This window comes from Phoca vitulina, unplaced genomic scaffold, assembly GCF_004348235.1.
Source record: "Phoca vitulina isolate PV1807 unplaced genomic scaffold, GSC_HSeal_1.0 scaffold11, whole genome shotgun sequence".
NCBI lineage: Eukaryota > Metazoa > Chordata > Mammalia > Carnivora > Phocidae > Phoca > Phoca vitulina.
The window spans coordinates 26,893,679-26,920,495 of NW_022589714.1; the positions used below are offsets into that span (position 1 = coordinate 26,893,679).

The following is a 26,817-nucleotide window of genomic DNA, read 5'->3' on the forward strand; positions in this document are numbered from 1 at the left end:
GACATGAGAGCAGAATCAGCGCCAAATCATTCCCAAGAGTAACCAGATAATGTGACTTACCCTCACTCCATCACTCAAGAGACAAATAAATCTGGATTTAGTGATTCAAACAATAAAATTAAGGCCTACATGTTCATTTCAAAAACACCTACTAAAAACAGGAAAAAAGACTGGCTAGCAATTTATTATTGAGCCCCTGATACACACAAGGCACAAAGGGATTCAACACATTCTTAATTTTAGTTTCTCTCAATTCAGTTTCTCTCAAAAATAAATTCCAAGTTCCTTTTCCACCAAAGCCTCTCCTTTCTTCACAACTTGAAGATCACTAGCCCATTTACCCAAACATAAAGGTATGTTCCAGTTAGTCATCAGTAATACTATTATCTCCTAGTACTATCCCATCCCCACTGTGGAATACAGTTCATGCCTACCAGGTACACTTTTATAAAGTCCTCTTCCCTAAGAGAGTAGAGCTTAAAGTTCTCATCCTAAGAGAAAAAAAATAAATTGTAACCATATATAGTGACTAGACTTACAGTGGTGATCATTTTGCCATCATGCAGTATTATTTAGTTCCATCTCACCGAAATTCAGCAAAGCTGATCAACCTTGAGGCAAACATGTAGGCTGGCTAAATCAATCCCCTATTTCTTTGCCTATCTCTCTCAAAAGTGGCTTAAGAAATAAAATATTTGCCCTCCCAAACAAAGAAGGCCATGAGACACAGTTCTGGCCAAAGAGAAATAAACAGAATTTGCTAGGGAAGAATAGTAAGGGATAGCAATTCTGAGAAAACATTTGCTCCTCTTGCTCCCCTGAAGAAGAGGAGCAGAAGGAGATGACCTTCCTAACAAAGACAAGAAAGCCAAAGCTAAGCAGCCATGTGTCCTTGCAACTGAGAGACAATAATGGTGAGGAAAAGCAGAAGAGTTAAGAAACACACCCTGACTTGTTAAGCCACTGCAGCGTGGTGTGCAAACACCTATCTCAAGATGAGTGAGAAAAATAACTCCAACTTTAGTAGTTTAAGATACTGCACTGGCTTAAGATATTTCTAACTGGTAAATTCCCAATTCTACCATTACTCTGTAGTAAGGTGCTGAATGAGACATTTATGCTCAGGATCAACACTGATCCAAAAAGAAAAGGAAAAAAGAGTCGTACTCATGCCACCTCCCACAAAGAGAAAGAACCATTAAAGATCATGAGCAGATTCACAAGGACTGGCCTGAAATTCTGGCTCAGCAGCTAACTAGCACTGGGATCTTTGATAAGTTAGTCAATCTTTTAAAGCCTCAGTTTCCTCATCTGCAAAAACCATGCTAATACCCATCTCATAATATTACTAACAGGATTAAATCGGCAATGCATATAACAAATGTAAGGGTGTCTGGCGTACAGTAAGTGCTTTATAAAAATTAGAATCCTGGGCGCCTGGGTGGCTCAGTTGGTTAAGCGACTGCCTTCGGCTCAGGTCATGATCCTGGAGTCCCGGGATCGAGTCCCGCATCAGGCTCCCTGCTCGACAGGGAGTCTGCTTCTCCCTCTGATCCTCCCCCATCTCATGCTCTCTCTCTGTCTCATTCTCTCTCTCAAATAAATAAATAAAATCTTAAAAAAAAAAAAAAAAAAATTAGAATCCTGCCTCCATCACCACTACCACAATCACCGTAGCCCAGGAGGCCAGTTCTCCAGCTAAACTAAGTCAAGTTCAGAGGCTCTTGACCTAAGAGGAATGATTCAGCACCACATGAAACTGAAGAGGAAAACACAGTTTCAAAGCACGTGTGTGCACACGCCCATGCACGCGCGCATGTACACTGCCTTAAGCTTAACTACAGTGTGCAATTGGTAAGTATTTGCTGAGGAATATGTTCCTTAGTCAAAGTGTTAAGAAATGAGAGTAGAAATACATAAAACATTGAAGCTATCAAGATGAAGAAGTAATTTCTATGACTTTCAATGCACAATTTTTTTCAGCCATCCTCAAGAAGGAGAGATGATTTCCTTCTTAATATTTTAAACAAAACTCAAAAGTAGTCTGAAGGATTAATGAAAATGTACTTACAAAGCTTTAAGCTACTTGGAAGAAAAGACTATAAATGCAAATTGTTATTCTCTTTCTTTGGGATTACAGCTGCCCTGTCAAAATCCAAAGCTGTATTAGTTTGTTTTTTCCTTAAAGATTGAATATTATTTCATCTTCTTTCCATTATTTTAGCCTTTAATAGTCAATGTGATAACTGTGAATTTTTTTATGGAACAGTTATAGAAGATAACATTCTGGTTAGCAATCTTGCTTGCTCTTCTTCTGTTTTCAAATTTATGAGAAAGAAATCAGTTTTCTCTATCTTCTTCCAGTTTCTGTTCTCTATTTTCTAGATCATTACCTCATTCATACCTCAATTTAGTAAGCTCACTGACATTGTTCACCTAACTGTTTTGCAACTCAACAAATACAATCTTGTATATGGACAAAATCATAGTTTCACAAATAACAGCCATAATTTTTTTAAACCAGAGCTTCAATGCTTTCCATATTACTAAAGTTTCTTAATTCTGTGATAGGTTTCTAGTTAAAAATGTAGGTACGAAAACACAAACTCAGCTAATACCATGTTTTAAAATGTACCCTAAAAGTATAAAATGATAAAAAATAAAAGGATTTTATACAAACAGCAAGAGGCTCATAAAACATTTACTCCTACTCTCAATGCCTCCTTAAAAATTTAGGGGAAACCTGTCCATTTAGTTACTCTCAATTCTATCATCCTTGATTATTTCTAATATCAACTAGTCTAGGACAATTTTCATTTGCTTTTTTTATTTTTGTTTTGAACTTACACATTACTCCCCTAAACATTCTAGATAACATTTCCTGCGCCACCCCAATGTTAGTATATACCCTGCCTGCTTGAGTTCACAGGGTTCTGCGTCACTTGGGTAAAGATGTAAAGCCTTAATAAGATTTTTATTTCTGAGGCACAAGATTCACAATGCATGTATATCAGAAGATGGATTCTGCACTCCCTGACAAGTTCCTCAAATATATGTGTGCAATTAAACAGACAAGCAGTGAAATTTGAAGGCACAGAATTAGAAATTGGTATATGGACAGTACTCACCTGCCTGAAATGGAGTGGGCAGGAGAAATGCCGGGGCTTGTTATCAGCCACGGGTACGGATAAGGAAGAAACAAAGAGGGAACTCAAAGATGAAAACAAGTAACAGTGGTCTTATTCACCATCCCCTACCCCCACTCCCCAAAAAAGACAAGATCAGGGCTCTGCAAAACCCAGATCAAAGCTGACATCTTCTTTGAAGCTCTCTCTGGGATCTCCACACTAAATTCATCAGTCTCTTTTCTATGCTACCTCTGTACTTGTGCTTTTACTGACCACAGTGTGGGAGAACCATTTACATCCATCTCCCACTGCTGCTCCCTTCTCACATATTCTGAGCACCCTGAAAGTTTGATCACACCTGTCACCAGTGTTTGTGCCTGGGCAAGAGTGAATACTCAAGAAAACTTAACTGAACTAAATCCAAATAAAAATCTTTTTCTAAACATTATATAACTATGACAAAATTAAATGACAGCTGGTTATAAAAGAAAGCCAACCTGATTATAAACAAATAATTCCTTTTAATATTTCTTTTCTCTGGCACATATATTAAGTGTTACAGGTAAAAGAGCAGACCTGGGCAATTTAATACAGGACGTGGCCAATCCTATTTCCATGAAACAAAGTTGGTTTAATTTTATTTTTTTAAAGATTTTCTTTATTTGACAGAGAGAGAGAGCACAAGCAGAGGGAGCAGCAGGCAGAGGGAGAGGGAGAAGCAGGCTCCCTGCTGAGCAGAAAGCCGAACTCAGGCTGGATCCCAGGACCCTGGGATCATGACCTGAGCCAAAGGCAAACCCTTAACCCAACTGAGCCACCCAGGCACCCCCCAAAGTTAGCTTAATTAATACAATATTTTTCTTTGGTTTAAATCCTCTGTGTCCTGTGTGTGTGTGTGTGTGTGTGTCTAAATACCTCCCACTCTCATTATTTCTTTCATTAATGATGAATCAGAAACCTTTAAGAAAACTAAAATTCAAAAATGTCTAATCATTACTTTTCAATGTCCAGTCACTTACAAATTATACTCTCAACATCTAATCAATCCTCAAATATTTTTCATATTCCTAGCTCCCCTGTGCAACATTTTTAAATTGAAAAACTAAACTAATATAACATTGTACATTAACTAACTGGAATTAAAATAAAAGCTTAAATAAAAAATAAAAATACTTTATAATAAAAAAAATTGGAAAACTAACAGGTGATGCATCTTTCTTTGTAGTGACTGAATAAATTTTTGCTCTAAGAGAGCAGAAATGTCAAAGATTTGAATTTACAAGTACCCCCCCAAAAAAACTATTTCAGTATTCGGCTGTTTCCTAGCAACAGAATCTGCTGATATTTTCTCATCACAAGTAACAGGAATAAAAATCTGTATTTCGGTGCACTCAGGTATCAATAAAAGCAATGCAGCTCAGTGAAAAAAAAATAAGTAAATAAACCATAAATGACATATAAAGTACTAAGCATTTTCTAGCCGATCTTGGCTACAGCCTTAAAATGCTCAACTATAATTCTTAAATACGATAAATGATCTGAGGAACAGAAGTGTTTATAATAAAGAGGGATCTTTTCTGAGATTGGGGGTGGGTAGGATGCACAGGGGACACAAGGTGACCACAAAAACAGTAACCTAGGAATCACTCTAGAGAGTTAGTCCAACCATGAAGAAGGAAGCTGCTTTTTTCAAGGTAGCTAGAGTTTAAGCCTGGGTTATGTGGCACCATGAGAGTTTCTAAACAAAATATAAAATTCACATCCTACATACTCTAGAGGAAAACTGTCAAAAGCGTAATACTTTAACTACTACAGCTAACTGCAGTAGTTCTTCAGAAATATTCTGAGGTCAGACACAGTTGCACTTCACACATTATCAAGATTTCACTCTTTTATAAACAGTACACTCAAGTGCAATCTCGTTTAACTTCAGTTTTCTCAACAAACCTGGAGAAAATACAAACACGCAGTTCTCACAAGGTACTTCATCAGATCCTGAGCACGTGCTCTGCACAAGGCGCTGTGCTAGGCATCAGAGATAATTAAGTTGGATATAGCACAAGCCCCACCATGGAGAAGTTGAACATGGCTCAATCTTTACACTGGTGAACCCAACATTTAAAACATGTAGGGGCGCCTGGGTGGCTCAGTTGGTTAAGCATCTGCAGAGTAAATTCTGGTAAACCATTCATACTTTCTGGGGCTACACTTTCATGGGCAAAATGAAGAGACGTTACTGGTATTTACTGAGAGCCTCTCCTAATAAGAAAGCATTGTACTAAAACACTACCATATAGAATAGGACAAGCAAGCATGTCCATTGATATCTATAAACCTAGAGTTTGCATTCTAGCTGCCAAGAATAAGGGCAAGAAAACATACAAGTGATTACCACACAACTCTAAAATCCTTTCCTGCTCTAAAAATTCTATGTACATGTACCGCTAACATTTACTGGCAACTAAAAAGCAAAGAAAACTTGAAATAAGTAATTCAAAATGCAAAGGTATACTAAGCATTATAGGAGAAAAATAAAAGGTAAAATCAAAACCCCTTAAAATATTATTCTTCACAGGAACTATCCCCTTCAAATGAATACCTAAAAAATTATTAGCACTTTGAAACTTTTAAAGCACTTTCATGTACATCACTGATTTTTCTCAATGAATAAACCTTTCTATTAAAAGCCTAGAATATTTCACTAAAACAAGAAAATAACTGTTACTGAATCCTATTCTGTGAATGGTGCCAAAAGCCTCATTTTCTAAAGTAAAATACATATGGAGAAAGATCCCAAGACTGACTTGTTCATTTGTAGTATCCAACTCATTGTGCCTGACTGATCCCCATACCCAACCCTGAAATAGTTTGATATTTGGTCCTCTTCTCTCTTTATTCTTTACTCCTTAGAAATTGCATCCACTAGTTCAGGTTCAAATTTCACAACCATGTGGGTAACTCCCAAATCTATGTCTTAATCTCCAAGCATTTTTCTAAATTTCAACCCAGATTTCCCAGAATGTCCTATTAATCCAAGAAATTGAATACACCCAATACCAAAATCATTTTCTATCCCAAATAGCTGTCTCACATCCCTATTGCTAAAACACATCTCCAATGGTAACACCAGCAGTTTTATCAAAATGGTTTCCAAAATAGATATATGTAAGATGACCTACTGAGATGGGGAAAGAAATTATTAAGTATCTATTCTCTATTTTCTTCTAATCTCTTTTAAAACCATTTTCTAATGTCTACATCTGTACATTGAAGATGTGTGATATTTTAACTATGGGAGCACAATCAAAAAGTCTGGAAACCACTAGCATACAGACTAAAACTTAAACTCATTAGCTTGGTGATACCCACGGTTACAATTTGATCTTCTACTATTCTTCACAGACATTAAATCCAAGCAAACCACTAACCAGTCTCCAAACACAGTCTAGGCATTCCAGCACCCCAATCATTTAGCTCTACTACTCTCTGCAAACTGTTCATCTCCCTATATAGCAAATCACTTAAGGCCAACATCAACTCCACCTTTTCTCAAAATTCCCTGAGTTGAGATGACACAGCTCTCAGGACAATTCCCATTCTCAACCTAGTCACTGAGTCTTTCCTGTACATTTTAATTTTAGCTCCCCCTACTAGGCAGGAGGGATCTTGAGGGTCAAAGTCCTGTCTCATAAATGTGCCATCTCCCATACTATCCTTGGCACTACATAGTAAACCTAACATATGTTAAAGAAACGCTTGTTGAATGGACACAATTGTAAACTGGACATTATACAAGGTTTAATAAACCAATATCTCACAAACCGAGCAACGATCAAGATCAGGTTAGCATCCTCGGTCAACTAGTGTGTCTCAAAATAGAAGGAGGATGTTTATTTTTTCCCAGAAAATGATTCTTTCCATTAGTTTCATGGCTTTCAACTATAATGTTTTGTTTCCCACAGATCAGTACCATGAGAGAACAAATGGGCTGGTGTCAGATACTAAATAAAGGTGTAGGTGAAGCATTAGCTGCAGCACTGATTGATTCATTGCAAACACCTTAAAAGGACATTTAAAAACCAGGAAGTAATATTAGAAAAGACACAGTAATCAATCTAAAACCCAAAAAATCAACCAGTTAGATACAAGACAAAAATTCTTATATGATTACAAATTAAGTAACCATTCAAGAAAATTAATTATATTTAACCACAATTTAAGAAACTAAACTGAACACAGCTTTTTAAAAGAGGATAAAAGATTTAAGAGGATTATAAGCTCTTTATAAATAAAAATTACTTGATCAAGTGCTTATAAGAACATTTTTCCAAAGCAACAAATACATGGTGAGCCACAAATTTAACTAGTATTCTAAAAATGTGAAAAGGAAATCCTTTTCAAAAAAAGAAAATCTTTACTTTTCTCTGTGATTGCAAGAAAAAGCTGCTTATTTGCCTGCCATTATTTCCTTGGGAACTTATCAAAGTCCTTCTTTCTATATCTAAATTAGAAGTGTCTAAATAATACTTTCTGAAAGTCTGTGTTTTTAATTTGTACCAGCACCTTCTAATGTGAATCTCACAAAGAGAAAGTGAAATTAGTCACACTATACCAGAAAAAAGAGAATTTACTTAAAGGAAATTCAGCTACAATTTAAGAAGCTGTCCCATTATAACAAACAAAGTATATTCCACTGCTTCATGACACAGAGTGAAAGTATATGGCAACTCGTGCTCAGTTGTAGGCCCTCCTTGGTTCTCCACTGATGAGCCACTCTCTCCTGTGTGATCTCTTAGAATCTCATGGCCTCACCTTCTCCTCCCCAGAAATCCAGACTTCTAAATCCAACTTCACAGTTGCCATCTCCAATTGGATGACTAATAAGCACCTCCCACTTGACCTGGTCAAAACAGAACTATTGGTTTTATTTTATGTACTTCTCCCACGGGCCTCCCCATCTTGGTAAAAGGCATCACCCTCTAATCAGTTATTTAGGCCAAAAGTCTAGCCAGTGTAACACAGTGGTCCGGTATAGAGACTCCAAGGCCCGATCACACGGATTCAAATCCTGCCTCTGCTCCTCACTACCTGTGCAGAGATTTAGTCATAAGCCTCCAAATAATGGCAGCACCACCTGATACGGTTACCATGAAGATTATCTATGTTAACTCATATAAAGCATTTAGAAATGCACCTGGCAAATATTAAATTCAGTTCCAGCTATCACTATTAATGATCACCTTGATTCCTCTTTTTCTCTCACACCCAGTCATGTCAGCCATACTTCAAAAACATAAAATGCATTGAAAAACATTAAAATCCACTGACTTCTCCCAGTTGTTATCACTGCAACTACCCATTTCAAGCCACCATCTAGACAACGTGATAAACTTCCCAACTAGTCTTCACACGTCCATTCTCTCTTACCCTTCAAAGTGCTTTTCAAGCAGCAGCCACAGTAATTTAGTTAAAACATAAATCAGATCATATCACTCCCTCATTCAAAACCATCCCATGGTTTTCTACTACATTAGGTTAAAAATCAAACTCTCCACGCTGGTTTATCCAAAGTCCTGTATCTGGTCATCGCAGGCCCATCTTGTGCTACCCTCTGCTGGCTCACTACACTCCAGCCACACTGGCCTTTTTCATTCTGCAAAAATGCCATGATTCTCTCCTGCCTGAAACACACTTTCCTCTGTATTTGTTCATCTGGCTCCTTCATGTTAGATATAATATTGTTATTATTTATTTCTTTGGTAATTGTCTACCTCCACTATAATAAAAGTTTTATTAAAAAAAAAAAAAAACTCATCTATCTTGTTAAGTACTGTGTCCCTAGTACCCAAAACAATATGTGGGTGAACAAAAAGTTATTTAAAAAAATAATAATAAACCATTAACTGAAAGAACTGGCCAAAGCTTCTAAAACTGTTATATGAGGCAAAGAAATGTATCTTTCCCTCATTCTTTTCCCTAACTGGTTATCAATCTATTGCAACTCAGCTCCTAATTCAACCTTTTTGCCTGTTCTGTAACTGGATCCTAATATAAATTTTAGTATTTCCTCAGTTTTTAAAAATCTAAATCCCGAATAATCTAATTCCTTATAAAGATCCAGTTCTCATCAAAAGACTCTAAAAATTACAACTAGAAAACCGGAAATACAGTTAAAGCTCCAGCAATTACTAGCCAACATAACCCTGGACCAATGACTTGGCCTCTTGGAGCTACATTTTCCTCGTTGTGTAATGCAGACGGTAGTCCCTGTCTATCTCAAGAGGTCTGTGGTGAGGGTCCAGTGAGGTAGTGAATAGTAAACTGTATACAAGTGGAAGCTATTGTTATCTATCAGCTCAATAAAACTTTACTAGGCACTTGCTAGATGCTAAATAACAAATAACAATTTTAATTAAGACAACATCCCCTTTCAAAGAGCTTACATTTAGTTGAGAGAAAAAACACATAATGAGAATAATTTCATCATAGTTTGGTATTTTCTTCAAAAGAAAAAAAGTCATGAAAGAACCTGCTCCAGACTGAAGGAGACTAAAAAAAACATATCTAAATAACACATGTGATATAAGATTGAATCCTTCTGAAATAAAAGACATGATTGAGACAACCGTGAAACTTGAATGGGGTCTGAGGATTAGATGGCACTCATGTATTGATGCTAATTTGCTCATTTTCAAAGTTGAACTATGGTTATATAGGAGAACATCTTTGTTTATAAAATTTACAACCTAAAGTACTGGGGGTAATGAGACATCAGGTTGGAAACTTATTCTCAAAAGGCTGTGGCAAAAAGCTATTGTTTTACTTGCAACTTTTTTGTAAGTATGTATTTCAAAATTGTAAAACATTATTATTTTTTTTAAAGTTACTTTGTTTTTGTTTTAAGTAGATGGAGCCCAATTCAGGACTTGAACTCACAACCCTGAGATCAAGACCTAATCTGAGATCAAGAGTCAGATGCTTAACCGACTAAGCCACCCAGGTGCCCCTTTAAAGTTACTCTGGAGAGAGGGAAGAATGAGCAGGAGGGAAAAAAGAGAAAAGAATTCAAAGTTCATATGCTATATTTTTTACCAACAGTACAAAACTTAAATGCAACTTGATGAAAAAATGAAAGCGTTACTAACTTAGGAACTTAAAGAGTGTGTCTCTAATCTCAGTATATTTAGAGCTTCCATCTTCTGCACAAAACAAAAAAAAATTATAAAGTTTGCCAAAAACTGCACATATCCTTCTTTACACATTAAATTATGAGAAAGATAAACTGAATAGCAAATATGCATGTGCTCATTTTTTTTTTTTTTAAAGATTTTATTTATTTATTTGACAGAGAGAGAGAGACAGCTAGAGAGGGAACACAAGCAGGGGGAGTGGGAGAGGGAGATGACCTGAGCCAAAGGCAGACGCTGAACGACTGAGCCACCCAGGCGCCCCTGCATGTGCTCATTTTTATTGGCAAGGAAAACTTTCTTTCAGAAGCACTCAAACGACTTCTTACATTTTTCAGCCACAATTACTATATCATGTGCACAGATTAACAATTTGAAAAAGAGACGGAAAAATACCAAAATCAGCACGGGGTGGTACCAATACTCCCGACGCTTTCTGAAATGTATCATGATATTTTTGGTTTTCGTGGGACCTGGAAGGGCCACTATTAGCATTTAGTAAATGAGAGATGAGGGATGCCCAATGTCCTGAAAAGTATACAGCTGATTCACACAAAGAAGTGCTATCCAAAATGTCAGCAGAGAAAATGGGTGAACAAAACCAGTAATAATAAAACAAGGGGAATGGCCAACCAGTAGGCAAACATCAGTGTCTGCCACAGTGGTGAAAGACACTTTACAGTAGTGAAAGACACTATCTTCACCTGTAAATAGATTATGGTCCAAGATAAGTCACAAACAACTAAAGAAGCTATTTAAAAACATTAACTTTAGGATGCCTGGTTGGCTCAGTTGGTTAAGCGTCTGCCTCCAGCTCAGGTCATGATCCCAGGGTCCTGGGATGGAGCCCTGCATCGGGCTCCCTGCTCAGCAAGGAACCCGCTTCTCCCTCTGCCTGCCACTCCCCCTGCTAGTGTGCGCACACTCTCTCTCACCCTCTAATAAATAAAATCTTTAAAATTTTTTAAAAATTAAAACATAAAAACATTAACTTTACTGAGGATTTTTTTTTTAAGTGAAAAATACAGAATTAGGGAAGGAGGAAGAATACTAACAGTAAACACCTATTATACTAGGTGTTTTCATAAACTGCCTTATTAATAAAACCAGTTAATAATTTAGTCTTCCCAAATGCTGAAATAGTTGAATTATACATGTTTAGGTAACCCTGGACAGCCAGTAATAAAAATTATTTAATTGAGAAAATATTATAATCTTTAACTCAAAAGAAAAGGTTGGCCTATGCTTCTACTGTAATCAGTATAGCCTAAAAAGAGCCACATCACAACTTTAAAGTTCTCTTCTGCATCAAGTACCACAAAGTTAAAAAAAACTAGACTCATTTTAAAAGGCAGCAGTACTGCAAAGTGTATTTTTTATTCAAGTATAGTTAACATACATATTAGTTTCAGGTGTGCAATGTAATGATTCAACAATTCTATACTTTACTCAGCGCTCATCTTGACAAGTGTACTCTTATTCCCCATCCCCCGCCGACCTCCCCTCTAGTAACCATCAATTTGTTCTCTGTATTTAAGAGTATGGTTTTTGTTTTTTATTTCTTAAATTCCACATGAGTGAAATCATATGACATTTGTCTTTCTCTGACGTATTTCACTTAGCATTATACCCTCTAGATCCATCTATGTTGTTGCAAATGGCAAGATTTCATTCTTTATAGCTAAGTAATATTCCTGTGTGTGTGTGCACGCATGCACACACACACATCTTCTTATCCATTCATCTGTTGATGGACACTTGGATTATTTCCATATTTTGGCTAATATAAATAATGCTGCTATTAACATACGGGTGCATATATCTTTTTGAATTAGCGCTTTCATATTCTTTGTGTAAATACCCAGTCGTGGAATCGCTGGGTCATACGGTAGTTCTATTTTTAGTTTTTTGAGTAACCTCCATACTGTTTTCCATAGTGACTGCACCACCTTGAATTCCCACGAACAGGGCACAAGGGTTCCTTTTTCTCCACATCCTCATCAACGCTTTTTTCTTGTCTTTTTGATTTTTGCCATTCTGACATGTGTGAGGTGAGATCTCATTGTCATTTTGATTTGCAATTCCCTGATGATGAATGATGTTGGGCAACTTTTCCTGTGTCTTTTGGCCATCTGTATGTCTTCTCTGGTAAAATGTCTATTCAGATCCTTTGTCCATTTTTTATCAGATTGTTTATTTTGTGTTGAGTTGTAGTAAGTTCTTAATACCTTTGGACATTAACTCCTTATGAGATACATCATTTGCAAATATCTTTTCTCATTCAGTAGGCTTTTAGTTTTGTTGATGTTTCCCTTACTGTGGAAAAGCTTTTTATTTTGACGTAGTCCCAACAATTTAATTTTGCTTTTGTTTCCCTTGCCAAAGGAAACATATCTAGCAAAATGTTCCTATAGCTGATGTCCAAGAGACTAATAATGTCTATGTTTTCTTCCAGGGTTTTTATGGCTTCAGGTCTCACATTTAGGTCCTTAATCCATTTTGAGTTATTATGGTGTAAGAAAGTGGTCCAGTTTCATTCTTTTGCATGTAGCTGTCCAGTTTTCCCAACACCATTTGTTGAGAGACTTTTTCCCATTGTATATTCTTATCTCCTTTATCGTAGATTAATTGATCATCAAAGCATGAGTTTATTTCTGGACTCTATTCTGTTCCATTGATCTGTTTTACATTTCTATGCCAGGACCATACCTGTTTTGATTACTATAGTTTTACAGTCTTCCTTGAAATCTGAGATTGTGATACCACCAGTTTTGTTCTTTTTCAAGAATGCTTTGTCTATCTGGGCTCTTTTGTGGTTCCATACAAAATTTAGGATTATTTGTTCCAGTTTCGGTGAAAAATGCTGTCAGTATTTTGATAAGGATTGCATTATATCTATAGATTGCTTTGGGCAATATGGACATTTTAACAATACTGGTTCTCCCAATCCATGAACATGGAATATCTTTCCCTTTGTTAGTGTCATCTTCAATTTCTTTCATCATTGTTTTACAGTTTTCAGAGTACAGGTCTTTCACTTCCTTGGTTAAGTTTATTCCTAAGCATTCTATTTGATTTGCATGTTTCTTCAAATACCTTTTTTGGTAACTGATTCAGAACTTCAAGATTATGTGATGTGGCTCTTTTAAGCTATACCGATTATAGCCAGAAGTATGGGCCAACCTTTCCTTTGCAGTTAAAAAGGGTAATATTTTCTGGTATAAGTAATTTTTATTACTGACTAGGGTTACTGAAATATGTATAATTCAGCTATATCAGCATTTTGGTATAATTATAAACAGAACTGTTTTCTTAATTTCTCTTTCTGCTACTTCATTGTTAGTGCATAGAAATGCAAGATTTTGGGGCACCTGGGTGGCTCAGCCAGATAAGCACCTGCCTTCAGCTCAGGTCATGATCCCAGCGTCCTAGGATCAAGCCCTGCATCAGGCTCCTTGCTCAGTGGGGAGTCTGCTTCTTCCTCCCTCCCTCCCCCAACTCATGCTTGCTCTCTCTCTCTCCCTCTCTGAAGTAAATAATTTTTTTTAAAAAAGAAATGCAAGATTTCTATATATTAATTGTGTAACCTGTGACCTTACTGAATTCATTTGTCAGTTCTAGTAGTTTTTAGTGGTCTTTCAGATTTTCTATATACAGTATCATGTCATCTGCAGATAGTGAAAGTGACCTCTTCCTTATCAATTTGGATCTCTTTTATCTCTTTTCTCTTGTAGGACTATGCGGCTAGGACTTCCAGTAAACAAAGTCAGGAGAGTGGACATCCTTGTCTCATTCCTGATCTTAGGGAAAAACCTCTCAGTTTTTCACCATGAAGTATGATGTAACTGTGGGTTTTTCATATATGGCCTTTATTATGTTGAGGTACGTTCCCTCTAAACCTATTTTGTTGAGAGTTTTTATCATGAATGAACATTGTTCTTTGTCAAATGCTTTTTCTACATCTATTGAAACGATCATAAGGCTTTTACCTTCTTGTTGATGAGATTTATCATACTGATCAATTTGTGGATATTGAACGACCCTTGCATGCCTGGAAGAAATCCCACTTGATCATGGTGAATGATTTTTTTAATGGATTGTTGGATTTAGTTTGCTAATATTTTGTTGAAGATTTTTGCATCTGTGTTTATCAGATACTGGCCTATAATTCTTTTTTGTAGTATCTTTTGGTATCAGGGTAATGCTGACCTCAGAGAATGAATTTGGAAGCTTTCCCTCCCCCTCTATTTTTTGGAATAGTTTGAGAAGAATATGTATTAACTCTTCTTTAAATATTTGGTAGAATTTGCCTTGAAGCCATCAGCTCCTGGACTTTTGTTTGTTGGAAGTTTTTTGATTACCAATTCAATTTCATTGCTAGTAATCAGTCTGCTCAAATTTTCTTTTTCCTCCTGATTCAGTTTTGTAAGGTTAAATATTTCTAGGAATTTATCCATTTCTTCTTGGTTGTCCAATTTGCTGACATATAATTTTTCATAATATTCTTTTATAATCCTTTATATTTTGTGGTATCAGCTATTATTTCTCCTCTTTCATTTCCAATTTTGAGTCCTCTTTTTTTTTTTTTTTTTTTTTTTGATGAGTCTGGCTAAAGGTTTATCAATTTTGTTGATCTTTCCAAAGAACCAACTCCTGATTTCATTGATCTAGTCTATTGTTTCTTTAGTCTCTATTTCATTTATTTCTACTCTAACCTTTATTATGTCCTTCTTTTTATTGGCTTTGAGCTTTGTTTGTTCTTCTTTTTCCAGCTCCTTTAGGTGTAAGCTTAGGTCATTTATTTGTGATTTTCCTTGCTTCTTAAGGTAGGCCTATATTGCTATTATCCTCCCTCTTAGAACTGCTTTTGCTGCCATCTCCAAAATCTTAGCATTGTATTTTCATTTGTTTCCATATATCTTTTGATTTCCTCTTTGATTTCTTGGTTGGCTCATTCATTATTTAGCAGCATGTTATTTAAACCCCATGTATTTGTGTTCTTCCCAAAGTTTTCTTGTGACTAATTTCTAGTTTCATACTGTTGTGGTCGCCAAAAATGCATGATATGATTTCAATCTTTTGGAATTTGTTGAAACCTGTTTTGTGGCCTAACATGTGACCTATTCTGAAGAATGTCCCATGTGCACTTGAAAAGACTGTGTATTCTGCTGTTTAGGGATGGAATGTTCTGAATATACCTATTAGATCCATCTGGTTCAATGTGTCAATCAAAGCCACTGTTTCCTTGTTGATTTTCTGTCTGGATGACCAACTCATTGATGTTAAGTGGGGTGTTCAAATCCCCTACCAAAACATGTATTTTTAAGATGTCACTAAAGTGTAACACTTCCAACAAATCCACTGAAAAGCACTGATCATGTTTCTGTTTTTGTTTTTTAAAAGATTTTATTTATTTGACAGAGAGAGAGAGAGAGAGCGCACACACAAGCATGGGGAGTGGCAGGAAGAGGGAGAAGTAGGCTCCCCGTTGAGCAAGGAGCCCAATGTGGGACTCAATCCCAGGACCCTGGGATCGTGACCTGAGCTGAAGGCAGATACTTAACCAACTGAGCCACCCAGGCATCCCTGTTCATGTTATTTATTCAAACAGCCACCACCACTCTCACTTAGCAGCAGGTTGTTTATTACAGCACTAGCGTATCACCATTTTTACTACTTAATATAAAGGCTTTCTTCTACATCGCCCTCTACTGATACAAAATACCAATTTAGAACAGAAATCTAGGGGTCATATACAACACAGGCAACAATAATTGTGAAGAGATTTATATGAAATCCACCTCCAAGGAAAAAAGGCACAACCTTGAAGACATGACCCACAGAAGCCTCTCACAAAATTAATCAGCTCACTATTAGTATTACTATAAGAAAGATAAATAAGAAAACTAACCATGGGCAGTAACAAATAAAAACCTAGTGGTTCCAGAATTACCAGTTCGACATCATAAGCAATTCAAATATCGTTATAAACATTAAAGTATTTCTTAAGAAGTACAGAACAAAACTACCAAGAGTATATAATTGAAAATGTGACTATGTGGAAATAAAGTAAATACAGAAATAAAGTGAAATACTCACTGCTAAAGCCTTGGACAGTTTCGCTCTGAATTCATTCAGGACAATTGCCACAATGTCTTTAAGTGGTACATAAGCAAAGCCACCTTCCAAATAGACTTTCCTTCCTCGGAACAAATCCAGAGCATCAGCAAAAGGGATCTGAATTCATAGTGAAACAGGGAAAATAAGTCAGTACCTGTCATGAAATCCTCCTAAATCTTCATACATACTAAGTCTAAACAAGAAATTAATTTGTCCCAGATCAAAACAAACAAAAAAACAATTTATAATCCTTAAAACTAAATAAAAAACATTAGGAAGAAATGACAGTCCAAAAAATGTGCTCATTTCAGAGGAGATGCTTTGAAAAATAATAATAAGCCAAGTTAGAATACACCATTTTTACTCTTAACTCACGGATTTACAAATTATAATCTTCAGGATTTTAAACTCTCAACTCAAGCCCTCTAAGCACGTTGCATTCCCCTCATATGATATATTCCACAATTTTATTCTGCATCAATTACGTGTATACAATATGTTCAGTGGTGAAAATTACTAGTAATTCTAAATTTCTTCATCTGTTCCATTCTTTCAGTAGAAAAATACATTGGAAAAGCTAATCTCAACACCAAGAAATGAAATAATAACTGTTCAGTTCCGCTACTGAAGTACTTACCAGTAAATATCATTTAAAAAACATAATACTCTACTTTCATTTTTTAAAATCCTGAGAACTATCCTAAAATTTTATGATATGAGAATATGGTATGAGTAAACTGAAAATCATCCTCACTCTCCAATACAGTTTTTCTTTTTTAAAATGTGGTAAAAATTAGGTGAAAGAAATGATCCCCAAATTGCCTAGTCACCCAAGTTTTAGAGAGGAGTTAAATCTATATGCCTGAGAAGCGCCTGGGTGGCTCAGTTGGTTAAGCGTCCAGCTCTTGGTTTGGGCTCAGGTCATGATCTCATGGGTCATGGGATCAAGCCGAGTCGGGATCCGCGCTCAGTGGGGAGTACACTTGAAGATTCTCACCCTCTGCCCCTCCCCCCTCGTGCATGCTCTCTCTCAAATAAATCTTTTTTTAAAATAAGTAAACTTTATTTATTTTTAAAGACTTCATTTGATTATTTGACAGAGAGAGACACAGCGAGAGAGGGAACATAAGCAAGGGGAGTGGGAGAGGGAGAAGCAGGCTTCCTGCGGAGCAGACAGCCCAATGCGGGGCTGGATTCCAGGACCCTGGGATCATGACTTGAGCCGAAGGCAGACGCTTAACGACTGAGCCACCCAGGCACTCCTCAAATAAATAAATCTTTAAAAAAAACCCCAAATATATGCCTAAGATTCTTCTACATAACCAGTAAAACCACCCAATAAACAGATCATGTTTTTTTAAACACACTTCTATGACTACAACACAGTCCTAAAGAAGTTCATCACTTTTTTTTTTTTTAAGATTTTATTTATTTATTTGACAGAGAGACAGAGAGAGAGGGAACACAAGCAGGGGGAGTGGGAGAGGGAGAAGCAGGCTTCCCGCTGAGCAGGGAGCCCGATGCGGGGCTCGATCCCAGGATCCCGGGATCATGACCTGAGCCGAAGGCAGACGCTTAACAACTGAGCCACCCAGGCATTCCTCAAATAAATAAATCTTAAAAAAAAAAAAACAAATATATGCCTAAGATTCTTCTACATAACAGTAAAACCACCCAATAAACAGATCATGTTTTTTTAAACACACTTCTATGACTACAACACAGTCCTAAAGAAGTTCATCACTTAGTTGAGAAAACAAGACAGACACACATGGAAAGTCAAACAGCTCTGCAGGGTGGTATGTGTATGACACGGCACCAAACAACAGTTACACAGAACATATTAGAGGAGGAGGTTAGGGGGTTTATTTCAATGATCCAGGCAAGAGACAGGGATAGTTTGGAAACATGAGTTCTAGTTCAAACTCTGTGACTGACCAGACTTATGATTTATATATATTTAATGAATGCTTCTAAATTTAAGCAGGGAAGGGGAGAGAGATGGTATAAATGACCCTTAGGGGTTCTTTAGCTCTAATATTCCATGATTCTAGGTTATTAAGGTGGTCACAGTAGAAATAAAAACGTCCAAGCAGAAGCAAAAAATGATGTGAAGACAGAGTAATGGGAAATGTGTGGTGTGGGAAGAATAAATATTGATTCCCATATTCTTAAGTTTGGAAAGCTGACTGAATGATGACCTAAATGGTAGAAACAGGGAAGTCAAAATAGTGGAAGCAGGATTTTAAACTATTGGCACTCACCAACAATAACCAGTACATCCTTTTCAAAGACAATTGTAGTGTTGCAGCTATCAAATTTTAAAATTAATTTCAGCTCCACCCCTTCCCCTTCTGGAATTATTCAGTCCAAAAGCTGTTCAATGGGTTCAAGCAGAGCAGATATATATGCTGAGGAAAAGAGGGCAGCAGAGACAGCCCACTTTAAGATGCCAGAACCTGAGTAGGTTAAAGAAGGTCTTGCCAGGGGAGAGCAAATAGGCAGAAAGTGCCAGAGCCCAAATGGAATAAGAAATAGTCTAGGTGGGGAAAACAGTCCAAGCATGGCATCAGAGCCCAAGAGTGATGAAAAAGCTATCACGCAGAGCAGTGATCCAGAACAAGGTGGTGAAGCCCAGTGGGTGAAGAGAGTATCCCTGAAGGGGCAGCTCAGCGTGGGGTGGAGAGGCCTAAGTATTGCGAGGAGAGTATTCCTTTAAGAGAATGGCCTGCTTTGGCGGGGTCAGAGTCCAAACAAGGTTAGAAGGGTGTGTAGGCTCTGTAGGACAGACAGCCCAGCACAGAATGTTGGCACACCCTCAGTGGGGTGAAGATGAATTCTGCACAGGAGAGGTAGAAGCTGTACTGACCAGAGGCTATATGCCTGGGTTAATTAAATATGTATATAAAGCTCAATGTGATATATTTAACAAAACTTAGGATGTATTTTAAAAAGTTTACATACCTTATAAACTGACTCCAACTCCAACTCCGTCTTAGACCCACTCAAACTGGGTGATGAAGCAAGAATCTCTGGTTCTCGGACACTCTTCTCTTCATCACTTATCTAAAAGGAAATATATTTTATACTGTTTAAAAAATTAAAGTTCTTAGGGGCGCCTGGGTGGCTCAGTCCTCAAGCATCTGCCTTCGGCTCAGGTCATGGTCCCAGGTTCCTGGGATCCAGCCCCGCATCGGGCTCCCTGCTCAGCAGAGAGCCTGCTTCTCCCTCTCCCACTCCCCCTGCTTGTGTTCCCTCTCTCACTGTGTCTCTGTCAAATAAATAAATAAAATCTTAAAAAAAAAAAAAAGAAAGAAAGAAAGCCAAAATATCAAAGAAAATTTAAATTCAATATACTTTCAAATTTCTACTCTGCCAATTTCTGAGGGCATATACCAAAAGAACAATAAACAAAAAAAAAATAAAAAGCGTTATAATAGGAAAGAAATTACAATAAAAACTCAGGTTAAACATAGATTAAAAATAGTCTATGGGAGAATAGTCTAATTGGAAGCATAATCCCAATTCAAGGGCTAAGCTAATTTATTAAAATATATATTTGCAGGGGCGCCTGGGTGGCTCAGTCGTTAGGCATCTGCCTTCAGCTCAGGTCATGATCCCAGGGTCCTGGGATCGAGCCCCACATCGGGCTCCCTGCTCAGTGGGGAGCCTGCTTCTCCCTCTCCCACTCCCCCTGCTTGTGTCCCCTCTCTTGCTGTGTCTCTCTCTGTCAAATAAATAAATAAAATTAAAAAAAAAATATATATATATATATATATATATATTTGCAGTTAAAAGTGGTTTAACTATTTCTCAATTTTCTAGCCATACAAAACAACTCCAAATTTAAAACACCAGCTTTTCTAGGAACAACTGTAGATCTACTATCTCAGACTGATTAGGTCTTTAAAAATAAAAAGATTGATCTGACTAGATAAAAATTTCAAAATTCTACAGAGAAAAATAAAAGATCTGTAAATGAAGATAAAATATAAACCAAACACTGAGGGGAATATTTATATCATTTAACATCCAGGTTACTCTCAATAAACCCCCAGGTAGTAGGAGGACATTAAGTACTAGTAATCTAAAAGCAAAACACAGACGATAATCACATAAGTGACAACAATAAAAGTAAATTAAAATTCCACTCTTTTATAATTGTCAAGATAATCAGCCTTTATAGCTTTCCTGATCACTTTTACAATAATCTATGTTGGTTAGGATTGGCTAGGTTATGGTTCAGTAACAAAGAATTTAAAAATTTTAGTGGCTTAACAAAAAATGGTATTTCCTGCTTTTCTGCATGTTTGTGAGGGGTGGCAGGGAGCAGCAATGCTTCACTACCAGTGGTTCCCACCGAAGAACCAGATGGCTTAGGGAGACTCCAATCTCCCGCATGATAGGCGGAAGGAACATGAATGGCAAACTGGTTCTTCCCAAGAGTTATGCAGGTCAATTCCACTCACATTTCATTGACAAAAGCATATCACATAAGCACGCTATCTTCAAAGGAGCAGGGAAGTATAATTCTACTACTTGCCCAGAAAGAAGAGAACCCAAATTTACTGGTGAACAGTATCAATGATTACTGCAATCCATTCTTCTAGTCACCAATTTACAGTTCACTCAACTTATGCTACAAAATACATTCACTCCTATCACAAGTGAGACAATCTAAAAGTTCTATACAGTAATGGCATTAATCTCAAAGTTCAACATACATGGGTGATGCTTGGTAGTCCCTATATTAGAAGAGGATAAAGCTTCTCTTGTTAAAGACAAAATATCTATCCTCTCCACTTACACACACACACACAACACCCTCCCCATACATACTGAATAAAAAGTGCTAGAAACAGGGGCAGAATAACCGTAGTTAACATTCCTATTTAGAAAGGGGAAGATGGGAAACCTGGGCGGCTCAGTCAGTTAAGCATCCCATCATTGATTTTGGCTCAGGTCATGATCTCAGGGTCCTGAGATTGAGCCCCAAATCAGGTTCTGCGCTGAGCATGGAGCCTGCTTAAGATTCTTTCTCTCTCTCTCTCTCTCTCCCTCTCTCTCTCTCCCCCTCTACCGCTGCCCCCTGCCCCCTGCCCCTTCGCAAGCATACACTCTCTCTAAAAAAAGAAAAGGGGGGGGTGAAGAATGGGGAGGGGAGTAAATTAAAATAATAATGCAGTATTAGTTTATACCTATTAAAATGCAAAAATTTCAAACATTTAGAGAACACAGTGTATGCAGGGCACTTTGACAATACGTATCAAAAAGCCTTAAAGCAAGCAGACCCTAACAATTTTAATTCCAGCATTAGTCTGAAGTAAATAATGGGAGAAATACACATACAGGAACAATTTCTTTTCATCACAATGTTATTTACAATAAGGAAAAAAAAAAACCAACGTCCAAAAACAGGTATGTGGGTAAATAAATTTCAGTAGAACTTTATGTTTCAGTAAAGCAAGCTATATTATTCAGATCACCGTCTCACAAAAATTGAAGAAATAACAATGAAAAAAATTTTTAAAGCATCTTCTTTAGGGGAACCTGGGTGGCTCAGTTGGTTAAGCATCTGCCTTCAGCTCAGGTCATGCTCCCAGGGTCCTGGGATCGAGCCCCACAACGAGCTCTCTGATCAATAGAGAGCCTGCTTCTCCCTCTCCCTCTGCCCCCTCCCCCTGCTCGTGCTCGCTCTCAATCTCTTTCTCTCAAACAAATAAAATCTTTTAATAAGTAAATAAATAAAAGCATCTTCTTTAAAACACAGATTAATATATATATAAACTCAGGCTCAAATGAAAGTGGAGTATCTAACAAGAGATCCTCCTGCTCAAATGCCATCAGTGAAATCCCAAGCCTTGAACTTGTTTTAAGGTGGTCCCTGAATCAAATATCCCAGACACTTGGCAGAAGCAAACTCAAATCCTCTATGAAGAAAAGCACATTGTGGTATGCCTCAAAGGATTCCTGCAAACTCATCTTCAAATACAATGTCAAACATACTGTATTTTATAACAAGGCTCACAATAAAACATCACTTCATAAGTAACAACGAGAATACGACTCAAAGTATATAGATAATAACTATATTAATATGTGTAGAGAAATAAAAGACAAACGTGATGATAGCTGGGGCTCCTGGGTGGCTCAGTTGGTTGAGCGACTGCCTTCGGCTCGGGTCATAGTTTGGGGTCCTGGGATCAAGCCCCACCTCAGGCTCCCTGCTCAGCGGGGAGTCTGCTTCTCTCTCTCTCTCTCTCTGTCCCCCTCTGCCCCTTTCCCCTGCTCGTTCTCTCTCTCTCAAATAAGATCTTTAAAAAAAATGTGATGATAGCTGTATGAATGGGAAACTATAAAAAGTAATTTGTGAAAGAGATTCCAGAAACAGACAAAAAATTCAAGAACAGAAATTAAAAACTCAGTAGAATCATCAAGAAACGCCTTACGTTGCAGTAATTGTGGACTAGGTGATTTAGACCAATCCATCCGCATCAAAGTTCTCATAGGTTTAAGACTCACAGGTCAGCCCTGTCACTGAAAGCCTACTTTTATATTTACTAATTCTGGGAAAGTAACTTCATGGAGACCCTGCCAAAAGTGGTAACTATGCCCTACTCTGTAGGACACTGAAGGACTTAGGTGGGTGTCAACCAGAAGTTTATCAGCCTTCATATGGATCTGCAGCCCAGTATCTAATTATCTAGTGGGCGAGGGACCTCAGATTTTGGATTTACATTAAAATTATCCTGAACCAGCACTTCCTACAGGCCCATGAAAGGAACAAATGAAAACCTTTTGGGAGAAAGGGTTATAATCCTCCTACATCTCAATATAGTACTCCAAATAACTGCCCAAATACAATCTCCAGCACACAAAAATAGCAAAGCACACAAGGAAATAAGACCCCATGAATGAGAACCAGATAGGTAAGACAAAAAAAAAAAAGGGTAAGAACTGAAAAATAAAATTGTCATTATTCACAGATTATATGATTAGTATCCTTAGAAACTCCAGAAAAATCCACAAATAATTAGACCTATTGACCTAATTAAATAAGATTTCTGGATACAAGGTCAAATACAGAAAAACCATTTTGTATTTCTATATGTCAGCAGCCAACTTCAATAATGGAATTTTTTTTAAGGCTCCCATTCACAACAAGATTAAAACTATCAAGTACCTAAGAATAAATCTAACAAAAGATGTGCAAGGCCTCCACAAAGAAACTATAAAACCTTACTGAGGGAAACCGGAGAAAACTAAAATAACAGAGAGATAGGCCACAAACATGTACCAAAAGACCAAATACTGCAAATGTACCAATTCTCCTCAAATTGACCTATAGATTCAATACACTCTCAAACAAAATCAGAATAGCTTCTGCATCTCTGTGTGTGCAGACATTTACAAGTTAATTCAAAAATGTATATGGACATGCAAAGGACCAAAAATAGCCAAAACAGAAGAAAAATTTTTAGAGGTGCCCCTGGGTGGCTCAGCCAGTTGTGTCCAACTCTTCATCTCAGCTCAGGTCTTGAGCTCAGGGTCATGAGTTCAAGTCCCACGTTGAGCTCCATGCTAGGTGTGGAGCTTACTTAAAAAATAATAATAATAAATTAGAAAAAAAGATAATCCAATAGAAAAATAAGCAAAAAACATGAACAGGCACTTTACAAATGAGAAAATTTAAAAGGTGAATAAATATACGAAAAGATGCTCAACCTCCTTAGTCATCAGGTAAGTGCAACTTAAAACTATAGTGGGAAAACTCTATGACATAACACTACACAACCATTAGAATGCTAACATATAAAAATAAGGGAAAAAATGTTGGTGAAGGTGTGGAGGAATTGGAACTCTCATATATTGTTGGTAGAAATATAAATGGTCCAGCCACTTTGGGAAAATTTCCAGGACTTTCTTATCAAACTAAGGATATCTGCCCCTGTAACTCAAAAATCCCACTCCTAGGTATTTACCCCAAGAAAAATGAAACTACATAACCACAAAAAAGACTTATTTGGTCCCATTTATATAAAGTTCTAGAACAGGCAAAACTTCATGTGGTAAAAAAGATTTGAATAGTGGTTGCCTTTTGGAGAGTAGGAACAGGGATTTTCTGGAGCATGAGGAAACTCTCAGGGTTGATAGTAATGTTCTGTATCTTGATAAGTTTGAGTTGCACACATTTATGCATTTGTCAGAACTCATGAATGGTATACTTAAGAGTTGTGCATTTCATTGTACATAAGCATTACCTTAAATAAAAAGAGAACTGTTAACAAACATTGAACTCTAGCTTTCTTTCTTGCCGACAGCACTCTTGCAAACATAGTGAACATTCCTAAAACCAGCTGGACCTTCTGCAAGAAGTGTGGTAAGCACCAACCCCACAAAGTTACATAGCAAAGATTTTTTTTTTTTAAAGATTTTATTTATTTATTTGACAGAGAGATAGACAGAAGAGCACAAGCAGAGGGAATGGCAGAGGGAGAGGGAGAAGCAGGCTCTGCACTGAGCAGGGAGCCCGATGCGGGACTCGATCCCAGGACCCTGAGATCATGACCTGAGCCGAAGGCAGACGCTTAACCATCTGAGCCACCCAGGCACCCAGCAAAGATTCTTTTTATGCCCAGGGAAAGCAGCATTATTACAAGAAGCAGGGTGGCTAGGGTGGGCAGACTAAGCCGACTTTCCGGGAAAAGGCTAAAACTACAAAGATTGTGCTGAGGCTTGAATGTGTTGAGCCTAACCACAGATCTAAGAGAATGCCACTAAGATGCAAGCATTCTGAACTGGGAGGAGATAAGAAGAGAAAGGGCCAAATGATCCAGTTCTAAGCTTCATTCTTTGTTATATTATGAAGACAATAGAAGTTTGAGGTTATATTCAAACAAACAAACAAACAAGCACTGAACTCTAGTTAAGGACACGCAGGCTGTAGTATGTGGTGGGAACTATACCAATTTCTGTAACTTTGAAAGAGACTTACTCTGAAATGGATAGATACAGGAATGGAAAGTAAGTGATAAAACAAGTATAGTAAAATGTAAATTGTAGAATCTAGATAGTGAGTACATACAGATATTTACTGTAAGATTCTTTCAACTTTTCTATATGTTTGAAATTTTTCACATTACAATTTTGGGGGCAAAATAACACAATGAAGTTACTATTATACACTCACCAGAACTAAAATTAAGTTGGACAACAGAGATGAAAGTGTAGAGCAATGGGACTCTCATAACCTACTGACAGGAATACAAATTTATATAAACATTTTAGAAAATCTGGCATTACCTCGTAAGTTGAAGGTAAACATATCCCATAACCTGGCAATTTTTCTCCTTAAGTATATACACTAGAGCAGAGATAAACAAACTGTTTTGAGAAAAAGCCCAACAGTTAAAATTTTAGGCTTTGCACGCCATAAGGTCTCTTTCACAAGCACACAGGTTGTCGTTATGGCAAGAAAAGAGCCATCTATAAACAAATGGATATAGCTGTGTTAAAATAACACTGTATTTATGGACTCTGAAGCTTACATTTCTTATAAGAATTTTCCTTTGGTAAGAAATGTTATTCTTTCAATTTTTTTCAACTACTTAAAAATGTAAAAATCAATCTTCACTCACAGGTTATGCAAAAACAGAGAGCAGAGAGAATCTGGCCCACGGGCCAAATTTTGCTGAGCCCTACCCTAGAGCAATGGATTTCAAGAGGTACAATTATAATCACCTAGAAGGTTTGTTAAGATACATATGGCTGCACCCCACTCCTAGAGCTTCTGATTCATAATCTCTGGGGCAGGTCCCAAAAATTACATCTCTAAGAAGTTCCCCAGTGATGGGGATATTCCAGTTCTCAGACCACTGCCCTAGAGAAGCATACAAAGAAACATGAACAAGTATTATTCATATAATCATGAAGCAACATTATTCATAACAGCCAAAACTAAAAACCCAAAAATGCATCAAAGGCAGAATAAATACAGTATATCCGTAGTACAGAATATGGCATAGCAACAAAAATAAACAACTTCACATGATATGCGTTAAATCTTAAAAACATATTAAGCAAAATAATACATACAAAATAAAACATACCTCATTGTTACATTTATATAAAGTTTTGTCTTAATAAGGAAAATTATACTGTTTAGGAATGAATACTCAGGTGGTCAACTCAAAGGAAAAAAGGTAAGGAAATGATAACCATAAAGTCAGACTTCAGTGGTTTCCTCTAGGAAAAAGAAGACAATTGGTTGAGAAAGAACACAAGGAAAAGTTTGAAGAGTAATAGCAATGCTTTATTCCTGTATCACAGACTTAATAATAATCCACTAAACTGTATGTTTTTGTTGGATATATTTTCTGGAT

General features: G+C 37.1%; 1 protein-coding gene and 1 pseudogene across 2 annotated transcripts in view; one reads left to right on the plus strand and one right to left on the minus strand.

The window, feature by feature from the left end:
- The window catches only part of PRIM2 (DNA primase subunit 2), a 365,514-nt gene that overhangs the window by 242,321 nt on the left and 96,376 nt on the right, over window positions 1-26,817 (minus strand). For both annotated transcript variants that reach the window (XM_032409573.1, XM_032409574.1), the window contains exons 6-7: window positions 19,400-19,501; window positions 16,415-16,552 (exon numbers count right to left, since the gene is read on the minus strand). In XM_032409573.1, coding sequence (XP_032265464.1) covers window positions 16,415-16,552; window positions 19,400-19,501 — 240 coding nt within the window. The remainder of the gene's footprint in view (window positions 1-16,414; window positions 16,553-19,399; window positions 19,502-26,817) is intronic.
- LOC116635731 lies at window positions 23,346-25,486 on the plus strand (annotated as a pseudogene).